Source organism: Idiotropiscis lumnitzeri, chromosome 18, assembly GCF_059441095.1.
Source record: "Idiotropiscis lumnitzeri isolate Australia: NSW breed Sydney's pygmy pipehorse chromosome 18, RoL_Ilum_1.0, whole genome shotgun sequence".
Taxonomy (NCBI): Eukaryota; Metazoa; Chordata; class Actinopteri; order Syngnathiformes; family Syngnathidae; genus Idiotropiscis; species Idiotropiscis lumnitzeri.
The window spans coordinates 4,361,933-4,376,585 of NC_142408.1; the positions used below are offsets into that span (position 1 = coordinate 4,361,933).

At 44.6% G+C, this 14,653-nt stretch overlaps 1 protein-coding gene across 4 annotated transcripts in view; it reads left to right on the forward strand.

The window, feature by feature from the left end:
- The window catches only part of rgs3a (regulator of G protein signaling 3a), an 80,484-nt gene extending 66,274 nt beyond the window's left edge, over positions 1-14,210 (forward strand). For all 4 annotated transcript variants that reach the window (XM_088281947.1, XM_088281948.1, XM_088281950.1 and 1 more), the window contains 5 exons: positions 852-922; positions 9,606-9,707; positions 10,922-10,983; positions 12,201-12,367; positions 12,458-14,210. In XM_088281947.1, the coding sequence (XP_088138073.1) occupies positions 852-922; positions 9,606-9,707; positions 10,922-10,983; positions 12,201-12,367; positions 12,458-12,658 (603 nt within the window). In that variant the 3' untranslated portion in view covers positions 12,659-14,210. The remainder of the gene's footprint in view (positions 1-851; positions 923-9,605; positions 9,708-10,921; positions 10,984-12,200; positions 12,368-12,457) is intronic.
- Positions 14,211-14,653: the final 443 nt, after the last annotated feature.

Here is a 14,653-nt window from a genome sequence, read left to right on the forward strand (position 1 = left end):
CAACCATAAAAATTTCGGAGCTTCCCCTGCTAATGGAGAAGAGCAGCTGTTGTCGGCATGAAGTCAAGATGCCGCCGTGAAAAGCACGCTTGGTCATGTGTCAAGGAGGGAATCCGACAAAATCTCCCGACAGTGAGACAACCAATGAAACTTTATCAGAAAGTCTCTCATGTGAAGCGTTATACCACCGACTATTTCCAGCATTTCCCCAAATTGACCACTTCCACTGAACTCAAATGACTCAAGACACGACCGTGCCGGGGGTCCGCTTCCGACAGTAATGTTGGCCTGATGCCTAAAAATACACAAAGAGGGGAGATTCCCGAAACATGGCGAAAGAAACGCACAACAACACACACAATGTGTTCCACCAGCTGTGGCCAGCGGCTCTCGTTCAGGTTCCTGAAATACAATGGCTCATTATGTCGAGCCCACCACACACCCGCATACAATGGGGCAGTTTCAGGCCATCAGATTAGCGGGGGACTGACCCCTTCCCCACCCTGAAGCAACTTCCCCTTTCCTTCCAAACCAATCAAAATGCAGGCCAGGCGTAAAATGTAACGTGAAACCAGGAGGGATGGCGTGGGGCTGGGGGGGGGGGGGGGTGCTGTTGCTTTCTTGGCCCAACACTTCAAACCTCCGGCACAGGAGAGGAGGGTTGCAGCAGAATCAACAGCTCGCACACTTTTCCGACCGCTGGGATATTCACTGGTGGATCGTAGAGATGGAATGATCATTTCTTTCAACAACGTGTCACCGAGGCTGTCGTTATCGGGGGCCCTCTTTTTTTTTCCCTGTGAGGAGGTTCTCGGATGATGCAGTGTGTGCTCTCCTTCCTCTCCCCCCAGCTCAGCTCCGGATCCTCCTGCAGCTGCGAGGTCGGCCCTGACGGCACCAAAAAGAAAAAATCCAAGAACCTGTGAGTAAACCCGTGGCTTGTGCCCGTCTTTTGCTTTTTTTTGGAAGCGTGTTAGACTTCTGCAAGGCGGCCTCAACATCTTTAGAGCAAGCCACTTCCTGTAAATACCTGTTTTCTCCTATAAGGGGCAATGTCAACAACAAAAAAAACCAAAACATCAATTTCTATCAAACTCATTTTTTGTATACGGGCCACATGGTAGTTCTGGTTTCCCTCAGAGGGCCGTTACGTCGTTAAAAGTGAATAAAATGTGCGAGAAACAGGAAGTTGACGCACATGATTCGCCCTTCGCGGGCCACATAAAATGAGGTCGCGGGCCAGATCTGGCCCCCGGGCCTTGAGTTTGACACCTGTGATTTACAGTATCCTGGTCAGGATCGGGCATGGCAGCAATCGTGAGTGGGAGTCGTCAGATGTGTCAATCGCCATACGACCAATGCCATAAAGCAACTAAAAAAACTTGATTAGGAACCACTATAATCCGAAAATGAAAATTTCACCTTGTACCCACACAGATACGCAAACAAAACACGGAATATTTTATTTTTTTTCCGAAAATCAGCCATAAAAATCACAATGCAACCAACGGCCCACTATCAAGTTCCGCAATCGAAAGTCTTTGTGAAAACCAAATCCTGGACTCAGACTGTTACCAAGACCCTAAAAATTGAATTTTGGACATTCACGCTTTTTGAGGCTTGACACTGAAACTCTTGAAAATGCAGAACATGTGCTTACATGTATAGCTATGTCTGGTCCTGCTCAACTATGTCACAGCGAAACTTATGTTAAGTGACATCGCCAACTAATGGCCTGGCATGCAAATTACACGCATTTGATGCTTTGAGCGATTTTACAAGTCTTTGAGTGATTAAAACCCGTTCCTCTGATGTCCCTCCATTTTGCCTAAATTGGTCATTCTTCAGATAAATATATTTCGACTTTTGCTGAAAATAAAGTGAGCGAAGCATGTTCAAGGACGCGCGGGTGATAAAGGCTCATCAACTTAATTAAGTGAGTTAAAGACGTGCGAAGATTTGTGTTGGCGTGTGTCGCCATGCGTGCCTCACATTTTCAACGGAGTGCGAAACTGCGCTTGTGTGTGTTGCCGCCTCAGTGATTCCTCAGCTGTTGAATGAGCCTTTTCACACTTCACTTCATCAAGACCAAGGCACTGTGACACTCAGCCAGGACAATAAAAGCTGCTCAGGGTGGCAGCGTTGTCGCTCCATGCTCTCTCCTTCTTGTCCGCAAGCTGTGTTTGGTTAGGAAGATTAAATGATTAAGATTCCACAACTCTGCTGCCCCCCCCCCACCAACCCCTCCTAGTAATTAGCATTGCCATTGATGTTAACACTAAAATGGTCCAAACTCGAAAAAAATCACGAAATTATTCCCTCACAGTAGGCCACTAACATGTGAGCGTACATTACATAATGATGGTGATCGTAAACTAGACTCCCCCCGTGGGTGTTTGTTCACGTCATCCATTTCTCATTCATTATTTCCAGTTTAAATCCTTTTAAAGTTGACTTGACCCGTTTTTTTTTTGTTTTGTTTTTTTTGTTTTTTTTTTAACTTTAATGATGCACACCTCAAAGGACGTCAAAGATTGTCGGTTGCTCAATTGAGGTCTCGTGTTCTGCCTCCGGCGATTGAAACTGGTTGATTTATGAAATCATTCACTACCAGCAGAGTTAAAAAAAAAATAAATAAAAAAAAAGGGACCTTTGACGTCTTTAGCCGTCAATGGTAGTAAATGATTTAATATCTCTGAAGGTAATAGGCGTGAAATTCCCCACTTGAATGATGTGGAAAGTGAATTTCATTTTCTATTATATTGTACATTTTATGATGGTCGAAGAAAATATACTAAACATCGTCACCTTGACATGTTCTAGAGGCCAGATGAGGAAAACATTATTTATTTTATTTTTTATATATCACTTGAATCCATCTGTGTATTGATTTTCTATCCCGCTTAAATGTTTTTAGAATCGTGGGTGAGTTGGAGTCTATCCCAGCTGAGTCTAAATCCAGCCTCGAGACCTTTTGTGAGGCTGGAGTGTGAAGTTTAACACCCTTTGCGCACTTTGCCTGCCTTGTTGTGTTAAAAAAAAAAAATGGTCCAACAGATGTTTTCCAAATCACACCAGACATCAAGTTGTCTTACGTATATATTTGGTACAAAAGGTAAAAGTGAATAAATGCTGCCTGAGACTAATACAGGGTACATACAAACCGATAATCTAATGCAGGTGTGGGCAAACTATGGCCCGAGAGCCACATCCGGCCCGTTAAACGTTTTAATCAGGCCCGCTGAACTTGGAAAAAAAAATATTTATTTATTTATTTTTATTTATGAATTAATTTAATTATTTTTTTAATGCATTTATTTTATTTATTTAACCATGTCGTCATTAGAGACACTTCTCTGGTATAGGATTCTGGTCATATTTTGTAAAAGCCCGTCTGACCACCTTCCTCTGCATCATTTCCTGCACTTATTCGCCTCATTGTTTTTTTTTTTTTTTTTCAAACCATCTCATTGTTTGGCATCCGAGTGCAGCTGTTTTCCTAAAACTATCGCCATAACCTAACCCCAGATCACTTCCCCCACCCCCCCCCTCTTTTGTGTTGACTCAGGCCAGATGTTGTTCTCCGCCAAGCAATGCGAGCCAAACACGGCAAAACTGAAAATAAATAAAAACTAATGTTGCTTTGGTAACTTGCTTCGAGGAGTATTGTGTTACCTGAAACACCGATTGATCTAGAGTGGTAGTATCAATGTCAAAATTGAAATAGAAGAATCACTTTTCAAATTTAAATTTTTTTCTAAATGCTGTTGCATTAAAATAAGGTGCTCCCTACATTTGAAATTTGCTCCTCCAACGGAATCATTGATTAGCAAAACTGCTCCACGAATGATAATAAAATGATAATGATAATATAGCCATTTTTTGCACTTGCCGAACAGACTTTGAAAGTAGCGGTGATTCGCCCCCCCCCCCCCCCCCCCCCCCCCAAAAAAAAAAAAATCAAATGCAAAGTCGTAGCATAACATCCACTGAGCAAAGACATCAGACTCAGTGGAAGGAATCTCTCCACTCTAAACATACCGAGGCAATTTGGTGGTGTTAGGGTCCGCCTCCTCCTGACTCGGCGCTATAAAGCCTCTTGTCGGGAGCCTCGAGGGGGTGCGAGGAATGTGACAGCCAAATAAGCCTGCACCCTCAAGACCTACCTTTACATGCCGTCAGGCCAAACAAATCGGCGCCCATGTTTCACACGATGGTCGGTTTCTCCGAGAAGTACCTGGAACGGTAAGAACGAGGAATGCGTCTTTGTGTGTGTGTTTAAGCATCCTGTCGGAATTCCAAGCTTGGCAAGAAGCTATGTGACCCCTGCGGGAATTTCATTTGACCGTCTCAGCCAGGGAGAGGGAGAATTTCCCAGTGAGGCCTTCCCGGTTATTTTGTATAGGAAGCCAGCTTGACTTCCAACTGGAGACCTTTTTATTAATATCATCATCCCAACCTGGATTCTAAGCATAGGACATGCATGTGGTCTGTGGGGGTGTGTGTGTGTGTGTGTGTGTGTCAAGGAGGCTCCGAAAATAGAGCTCTTCCTTTTAGGTGTCAATCGAGGGAAAGGCGCAAGGCACGTGGCCCTGTTGGGATATTTCTGGATACAATTAAGGACAATTCCCCTTTTCACCGTTCTTCTAGGAATATTGCAGTGACCTTCTTTCTGCCGTGATTAGATTTCCATGCCGACGTGACACTTCCAGCTCGACTACTTTCAGCAGCGGACTGCAAAGAACAGAATCAACAACATTCATTAAAGTGTCACGAACGCGCTAGGCTAGCACAATGTTTACATGACGACGGCCTGGTAACAACTGGAAACTTTTGGCTTTGGCGGTTTTTTTTCACAAGTTTAATGTGCAAATGGCTTTGCGCTGTAGTACACATTCCAGACCAGTAGTTGGTGCTGTGCACAAACTGCTCGTTCTCTTGGAGCCAAGGCGAGGTACACACATATCGCCAGAGCTGGGCACTTGACCCCGTTTTGCCGGCCAGACCCAATCTTTGTACCGTTTTGACCTTATTCATAAAATTAATTAATTAATTAATTACATAAAAAAAATGGCCATCCGGCCGGGCCCGGGATGCACTGCACAGCTCTGCATGTCACTGATTGGGTAGATTTTTTTTGCGGGGGGGGGAAACTGGGGGGTGATCAATTTAGTGAATATTTGCGGGCCGGTAATCATAAATGTTTACCATTCAAATTGACAAAAATGAAATGTTACTGGTTTGATGGTGAATTCTTTGGAATATACAAACAAACTAAACATTTTTTTAATTATTATTCTTGCTATTACATTCTTAATAAGTATTCAATTGAATGAAGCATAATTTTTTGACAACATTAAAAAAATTTAATTGTCAAAAGTGCAGATGAAGGTCAAAATTTAAATATGGCGTAATCTTCTATTTTAGTTTCATATTTTTCGATCTGACTCCAGAGGCCTCACCAGTCGTCAACTTTGACTTGAAGTGGAAAGCTGTCAAATTCCTTCTTTTTAACTTCCGTGGCTAACTGGAGTTAAATAATCAGCCAAGAATCTCGAATAGTCTCCTTTGTGAGAGTGTCCCCACAAGTCTGTGTAAGTGGCGGTTACGCTTTCTGTCCCTTCAGCCTTTGATTGCCATGTTTTCGTCACGCCGAACATAAGTTACGAAATAATCATTAAAAATTAAATGAGAGGGTGGAAAGGGATGTGAGATTGGTCACTTTGCGTGACTTTACATTTACAGCAAAACTCCAACTGTATGGTTTTGAAAAACTTCCGCTTTGAGACTCCCTTTCAAGGTGCCGTTGTCGTATAAACAACTATCCGAACGGACGGAAAGTTTAAATCAGGTTTTAGTTCAAAACAGAGTCGTGTAAACAAGAGCACTCCGGCGTTCGTCATTTTCTACCTCACCTCGGTGCTGCGATGTCATCCACAGCATGCCTGCAGCCTCTCTCGGGGAGTGCGGCCTACTTTGCGCGCTGCCATTAGCGCAACTAATGTGAGTCAAGCAAGTTGGGAATACGGGGCGCCCCCACCGTCAGATCACGACGGAAGCCCGCTCAGACCCTAAAAACCCCGCGGTCCGCAGTCACGACACGGACGGACGGGCGTTTGGAAAATACGATCAGGGAGGCCATCGGGGGTTGAAATGTCAGGATGTGCTAATGTGATCACGACAAACAGGTCATGTTCCAGCCGTAAAACAGATTAAGCTAATTGCATGGGTGTTGTTTGAAATCAGACGACGATGCCGCTATTTTTAGGCGACTCATTTGGAGAGATGACGAAAATACTGAAACGCTCGAATGCGAGGTTATGTTCAAACGGGGACTTGGGGGATGGCCGTTAGTGTTTTGAGAGTCGACATTAAAAGCTCTAAAATAGCCGCGCTGATTTGAGTTTTAATCATCATGCGTCGAACCTCGACTTGGGTTTACAGGGATAACGCCAAGAAAAGTAACATTCTGGAATTTAGCAAAAACGACATGTTTGGCTCCAGAACTTTACTTTCCTCACAGCCAGCTGTTTGTCAACAGAACTATGAAATGAAATATGACGACGAAGAAGAATGGGTGGTAGTCTTGAAAATTGCCTCGCAAGCGTATCTGCAATTAAATCCACACTTTTCCCTCTTTCGGCCATTAAAAAAGCAAGAATATATTTTAGATTATCAAACGGTCGCCAGTTACGACTTTCTCGTTCGTCACCTTCAGCGTAATGCCAACGAGAAGGCCTTCCTGTCATCAACTCGTGATCTGATTGGCTATCGCAACTCTGAAAGCTCATTGGCTTTGACAGAACAGATGCCCGCGTGATTGTATCTGAAGGCCTCGGACGAATAGTGCGTGCTACTGGTATTGTGAAATCTGCCTGGCAACACGAGCTAGCTCAATTCTGATTGGATAAAAACTCTCACTACGTGCGTTAGCCTAGCAGCCTCGCTAGGTTCTGGTAGTGTGCGGTAGTCGACCCACAAATTTGCCTTCTTCCAATGTCGTCCCGGATGTGAAACGGTGTGTTCGCGTCGGGAAAAGAGTGTGAAGTATAACACCTTAGACCATGCGGCTACGGCTTTGCGTCGAAAGGAAGCAGTTGACGCTTTTCTGCGAGCTAGCATTGTTGGTGTGAACCGGCACTCCAAATAGCAACGTCCCGCTTCAGATTCTGCATGAAAAGGGCCAGGGAATAAATGCAGAATTTACCGTGACGGCCCCGTTTTTTGCCTGATAAGTGGGGAATAAAACTCAAATTGTGCAATATCGGTTGACGGCCACAAGATGTCAGGACTAAAGCACACTGGGTTCGCTCCAAAGTCATGTCGTCATTCTCAAATCCTTAACGCAGGCACGTTAAAGCAGGTGATAAAAGTGAAGTCAAATGCTTCTTCTCCTAATAATAAAATTAAAAAAATCTGCTTTTGTTGGGCCAGTGCGATATTTTGAAGGCAAGGCAGATTGAGGTCGAGAGAATTTCAGTATAACCTCCCCACCAAAAAAAAAAAAAAAAAAAAAAGAGCCTGCTCTCGTGTTACGAGTTTGTTTAACAACACGAGGTTTTATTTTTGAGGTAACAGTATAAGCCTCAGGCGGACAAGTGCGACTTGTTCACATCAAGAGTGCCCAGTTGTTTGAGCCCGAGCCTGCATTTCACATCTGCTTTAAGGCTGATTCCCGCAGCACCATGAGAATCTTTTCAATCAGCCGATGAGTCATCGCTGTGTGTGCGTGTGTACGCGCATGTGTGCCACCGCATCCACATGGGAGGTGTTTCTTCAGATTAGGAGGAATTGGAGAGGGAATAAGGAAATTGGTTTCAAGGGAAAGGTTGAGGCTTCTGTTGTTTTCCCCTTCAGAATTAAAAAGAAAGCGATATTGATTCAGTAATCACTTGTGGTGGTCGACTGGTTTGTACGTCTGCCTCGCAGTGCGCAGGTTCAGGGTTTGAGTCCGGCTCCAGCCTCCCTGTGTGGCGTTTGCATGTTCTCCTCCTACCGTTTGCTCCCATATTCCAAAAATTGTCCCTCGTTGTGAGGGTTCATCTTTTATGTGGCCTGCGATTGGTTGGCAACCAGTTCAGGGTGTACCCCACGTCCAGCCCGAAGACGGCTGGGATCGGCTCCAGCATGCCCGTGACCCTTGTGAGGAGAAGGGGCTTGGATTATGGATTGGTGTATCGCTTGCATGTTAATATCATTAACCCATGAGGCACACTTGTTTGTGGAGTGCTATGCTCCACAGTCTCCCATTTGCTGCAGCGACTGGTTTTCTTGCTGCTGTCGGTCTCGTCCGAAAAAATATCTCCGCAGAGTACACGCACACGCACCGTGTCTCTTTCCCGAGGTACTACTTGTTTGATGCCATACAGCAAGTACAAGACGGTTCTTACAAAAGTGATGTCGCCAACTACTGGTCTGGCATGCGTATTACATTGTTATTTGCATTTCTGTAAGAACATTGGTTGTTTTGTTGTCCATAAAGGTGTTTCACGCCAATATTAACGGTAATTCTGACTTGACTACCGCATTGATAGAATAAATAGAATGAACAATCCATGTATTGAAGCAGAATCCGTAATCTGGCCTGGTTTCTGTTCCGCCTAAATTGGTATCCCGCACACACGGATCACACCTGATTACCATTCAGACTCCTAAAAATGTGGATGCGCATTTCTGAATGCCAAACATCTATTTGTGGATGTCCGGTTTCAAAGTTTTTTCTCCCATCCCCACCCCGCTCGCCCAAGGGAGATGGATGGGGGGGGGGGGTCGGTCACTGTTCGAGGGACAGTTGGCAGCCACGCGTCCGCGCTGCACTATTAGCAGACCTGCCAACTCACAGTGGAAATCAAAAGCAGGGACTCAGGAAATGGGTGTTGAGTGAGGTCACATCCCAATTACGGCGCATGTGCTTCAGGTTGGGAAAAGCCAGGACATGCACCGTGGGATTAGGAGAATGTGCACATTTCCGTCTGAGGCCTCTGGGAGCGTTATACCTTGTGATGAGCAGGGCTCTCTCTCTCTCCCCCTCTCTCTCTCTCTCGCTCGCTCGCTCTCTGTGTGTCTGGGTTGTGCGTTAAAGAGGGGGGAAAAGTTGAAGAAGGCATGGTGGGCGGTCAGGAGGCTTTTTGAGCTGCAGCAGATGAATTTGGGGGAGGGGGTCGCCGAGGCCTCGGCCCTGGAGGTCAGCTCCCCTCTCGGCATCCCCTCCGGGCACACAGAAGAATGGCGTGATCAAACCAGAGGAGTGAGGATTGAGGCTCTCTCCTCCTTCTCTGTCACTTTGGCTCAGTCCCTGCCGAGGAACCTGCCAGGGGCACATCTACGGGAGAGGTTTTTTTTTTGTTAGATAAACCATTGACATGAGAGACTGACAGCAAGTGACAACACGCCTTTTCGGAATATCCTGTTTTATCATTCCTGCGCAACTGTCTGAAGACTTGCAATGTATGCGTACCTTGATTTATTTTGTATTTTTTCATCTTTCCTCGCCGTGTGTGGCTTAGATTTTGCATGAAGTGGATTTAAGAGGCTGGACAGTGGATTGGTACTCAAGACGGAGGTTTTTGGGGACTCTTCTGATTCTTCTTATCTTTCCCGAACAGGGCCAAAGACATGAAGAACCGTTTAGCTTTCCTGCGGCGGAGGAACGAATCTCCGGGAAGCAACCCAGCCGGAAAGTTGGACAAAACCATGAAGTCAGTCAAGTAAGTGGCCACTTCCTGACTTTGTGTGTGGGCGTGTGAGCCACCTTTCCGGGTCTAGACTTGACTCCTGATGACCTGGCGGCCGTCTCCGACGTGTGCGCAGTTCAAAGGAGGCACCTTGTACTTCTTGGCATTGTTTTGATTTCGAACTTTAGATGCCCGTAAGTAGTTACCTCCCAAAAGATGATATCATCTTTGGAGCACCGGAATAGTTGGGGCTAATAGAACTTGGGACCGTTTGGGTGACAGTCTTTATTCTTCATGACTTGACCATGACTGGTAATAAAATGAGCGTTCATATTGGCTGCATGGATTTTTGAAAAAAAATAACTACATTGAAATAAGGTGGAAAAAAATAATTAAAAGTAAATTAATTTTAATCTTGAGGCTTCAGAAGTCTGTCTATCTACCGAGGTGTCGGCAAGTCTTTTAATCTGTCATGCGTCACATTTTCCAAAATCAAAGCCTTGATTTTCCTTCAAAATGACAATCTTACATCTGCTGTTCAAATGTCTTAAATTGTTGCATCGGATTATGTCAAACCTGGTACAGGTAGTCTGCATATCTACTGGCCATAAACACTCCAAAATGTTCTTTTATGAAACCGTTACTCATTCAGTGACATTGACGGATATATCCGTCAAAAAGTGCATTCATTTTACCTAGGCTGGCAGAGAATGAGTTAACCTATCAGTGAGCTTGTCAAAGTAAAAGCAGTATTTCACTTTGTTCCAGACACGTGTAGCATGTAAAAAACCCGCCATTACAGAAACAGCTTGTCTGCTGAGGTCTAAGATAAGACGCATGCCTCCTAAAGCAGTAAAGCGAGTATGAAAGCAAGTGTGGCTGTGGTGGAGCTTGCAGACAGATCCTCTTGAAGGAGGAGGCCGCTCAAACCAAAACATCCCTCCATTGGCTAATTCCAAGCTCCTCCTACCCTGCCTCCCAGCCTCAGATTCTTCGCGATTATAAAAGCCTCACCCCCGACCAAGTCAAGCAGACAGACAGACTCATGGTTCTCGCTACTCTGGCGGCTCACAAACCTAAAACAAGCAAGTCGGAGCATTAAGACACGGACTCGAGTGACTAGGGAGGAAGGAAAAGCAGCATTTTGGCTCAAATTGTGCGACGCGGTGCTTCTGGCGAATGGGTCACACCATGAGAAATCTGGCAGAGATGGGTTTACTCAAGAACCGCTCTGCTTTTATCTGCAGGCCCACCCCGGAGGATGCACTCAAGTGGGGGGACTCGCTTGACAAGCTGCTGGCGCACAAATGTAAGTGACATTAATTCAGTTCTCTTGGAGTCTTCTGTCTCGTCGTGCATGTGGTTGGGTACGGTGTGAGGCGCACTCTTGGGGGGGAGGGGGGGGGATCAGAAGCATGCAGCATCAACACGAACACATGGACATAGTCCTTGGCCAAGCAAGTTAATCCCGGATACTGCGTTAAGAACCACATGGTGACTTCTATTCGTGTTCCCCGACCACCGCCACCAACTTCAGTACTGATCAAAGCAAAGTCGAGAACGTACATCCGTCGCCACATCTGTTCCTCATTCCGCATGTAAATTCCTCTCTTGCGCCGAGTGAAGCAAGACTCCAGCCAGCTTTTGGCTCGTGCTTATCAGCCCTGCTGCTCGATCCATGGGAACGGAAAGGTGCAGACGGGGGAGGTGCGGACAGATTCGGCTTCCTGCCATTCTCTCTCGGAGATGCAGCCTTCCTCAAATCATTAACTCAGCTCTGAAAAGTCCAGCAGCTGCATCGGCTCCGGTCCCCGTTGTTGAAAAACACCCTTGCAGTCGTGTGAGGTGGCTCGTGAAAGACAAGGTCAATGAAAAAATGGTTTTGTCTAAGGGGGGTTTAGTGCAATGCTCACTACTCACAAAACATGACGTGCTAGAACTGTTCTGTGAGACCCAGAACCAGGTCCTACCCGTGTTGAAGACTTCAGTAATCTGTAGTACCACTCTGCAAGTCCTGGTACAAGGGTGAGCAGTGTTGAAGACTGCGGCTTTTGAGGTGTCATTTTTAGGGATTCAACAAGTATCAGGTCCAAAGTGTGTTCTGTAAGACTTTTTGAGGTTTGGCAATTTAGTGCTGAAAAATGGGCAATATCAGATCCCCTTACAGTGTTGAACACTTTGTGGGTTTTGGGGTGTCACGTCAACTCGTTCACTACCATTGACGGGTAAAGACGTCAAAGATTCTTTTTTTTTTCTACTCGGCTGGTTAAGGCATTTTAATCCAAATAATAATACTATTTTGAAAGTATTACAGTAGGTCTGTAACTTAGAAGACTGCTTTCTTTGTTTCCCTCGCGGTATCCTTGTATTCCAACCACATGACTCAAAACGGCAGATCTATTTTTTGCTCTCCAACTCGAAGGAGCGTTGCCATGGCGCCCCACTCAACGCTCTCTTTTGTTTATTGTCCACCTCATCATCATCATCATCATCATTCCTCCCTCCCCTCCCTCTGCTCTCCTTCAGATGGTCTGGCAGCCTTCAGAGCGTTCTTGCGCACAGAGTTCAGCGAGGAGAATCTGGAATTTTGGCTGGCGTGCGAGGAATACAAGAAGATCAAATCGCAGTCCAAAATGGCCTCCAAAGCCAAGAAGATCTTTGCAGAATACATCGCGATCCAGTCTTGTAAAGAGGTGAGGAAGAACAACTATGCGGGTAGCCGTCTAGATTTTTATTTTTTTTGCTCTTCCTTTACGTGAATGTCCCGCTTTCTTGCGATCTAGGTGAACTTGGACTCGTACACGCGGGATCACACGAAGGACAACTTGCAGAATGTGACACGCTCCTGCTTTGAGCTGGCGCAAAGGCGGATATACGGGCTGATGGAGAAAGACTCATACCCCCGTTTCCTGCGCTCAGAACTCTACTTGGACTTGATCAACCAAAAAAAGGCCAGCTCCACTTCAACGTCCTCTTCGTCATAAGAGGCTAAACGATTCTCCCCAGAGGAGAGCGAGCGAGTTTGGGATGCCAAGTTTTTTCTGTCTTGCCTTTTTTTTTTTTTGGTTTGTCTATCATCCTGTTTGCTTTTACGTCTTGTTTTTTTGTTTGAATTGTTTTATTTTTTTTTTATGGGTGGTCGCAGCTGCAACGGAATGTAGTTCACTCATCGAGCGGATGGACATGAAAAGAAAGAGCCTCTGATTGAGGGCGGAAGCTGAGTGCTTGTCACATCACTGTCTTTGTAAGAAAGAAGAATTTTAAGACGGAGTTTTGAAAAACACAAAACAAATCTGCTGACACGAAGACAGTCGGGTACTGTTTGTCACTTTTAATTTTCTTGCATTGTTGTCCTTTTGTATCGTCAACAACGTCCACGGTGAAACCACTTACGAACTGCCGGTACGACAAAATTTGCCCCATCTTTGTTTCTTCAACGCATTGAAGAGAATTGTAGCTCTGCTTCAAGGTCATCTACGATCCGTCTGAATGACGGAGACAAACAAGGACAAGGAGTGCACGCAGGTGGACATATTTAAGACTTGAAAAGTCATACCGACGTCAGGAACAAAAGGACTCGGAAAAACGAGGGGAGAAGCCAAATGCCGTTTTTCCTTCAAACGCATCAACATAGCTGATAAACAAGGAAGCATCTCTCAGGACATTTCCATTTCTCTGATCGCTGTTTTTGTTTCCCCAACTTCACGACTTGCACTCCTTTACTTATACTGAGCAATACACAACAAGTGGAAAACGTCACTTTGCCTATTTATTTAGAGTAAAATGATAACTGGCTGGACACCTCCAAAAGCACTCGGCTCCAAGCTTTCCTCTTAACCACCAAACAGGTCCAAAGCTGTCCTGAATTTAAGTGCAATATTTTTATTTTTCATGTTATATTATTATTATTATTATTATTGTTATTATTATTGGTTTGTTCATTTATTTAGATTTTTTTTTTTTTAGGGTGGGGGGGAGACAAGTTGCTTTAGCTCTCGATTAACTTTATATGTTAGGAGAGGAAAATTAGAGCTCTAAGTTTTACTTAACGCTCAACAAACATAGAAGTTGTTTCATGGATTTAAAGCAAGTAACGATTTTAACTGTGTGTTTGCCCCCCGGCAGCGGGCCGCCGGGAATATTTTGGTTGTACATATAATTCTTTAAGAAAAATATGTGATAAAAGAAGCAAAAAACTCAAGTGACAAGAGGTTCCCACTGGCTGTGAAGGTGGGATTCAGCTGTAATTTTGTAAATAAAAAGAGACTCCAAAACTATAAGATGACATGAATAACGAAATAGATGATGAGCGGCAACGGGGCACCATGTCGGCCCTTTTTTCTCTCTCTCTCTCTCTCTCTGTTCCGGTCATCCATTATAACACCGCTTGTTAGACGTTTTCTGAATGCATTTGATCATTTTCACTCTTTTCAAATCAAAATGCATCTTCTGTGATATCAAGCAAAAAAAAAAACGATAGATTGCATCTGGTGTCAATGCTAATGATAAATAAAAACGATCAGCTGAACAAGTCCACCTGTGTTGTCCCTGTACTATTTTTTATTTATTTTTTGGGTGTTTGCTTATACAATGGCTGTCCTCGAACTTTACAAACGAGCAACAAAACAACAGTATCTCATTTAAGCTTGTTAAGGAAGTTTGCCAATCAAGCTAAAGAGCCAAAACATACATGACAATATCCTTGAATTTTATAAATCGTTATGACAAGAAGTTAGTGGAGACCAGTGACACAATTAGCAAGGCTAACGCTAGCGACCTTGACTTTTTCTAAAATGCTACAAACTACATCAATCTATACTATCTTACCACATTTGTGTTTATACTTTTGATCTCATAGCCGCTATCCAACTAGCTCTTAGATTTTGTGAGGCAGTCAAACATTTTAGCCACGGCATGAGTTAGCTTAGCAAGCTAACTGATTTCTCCACCTCCCCCCTTCCGCAAGTAGATCCATCCCA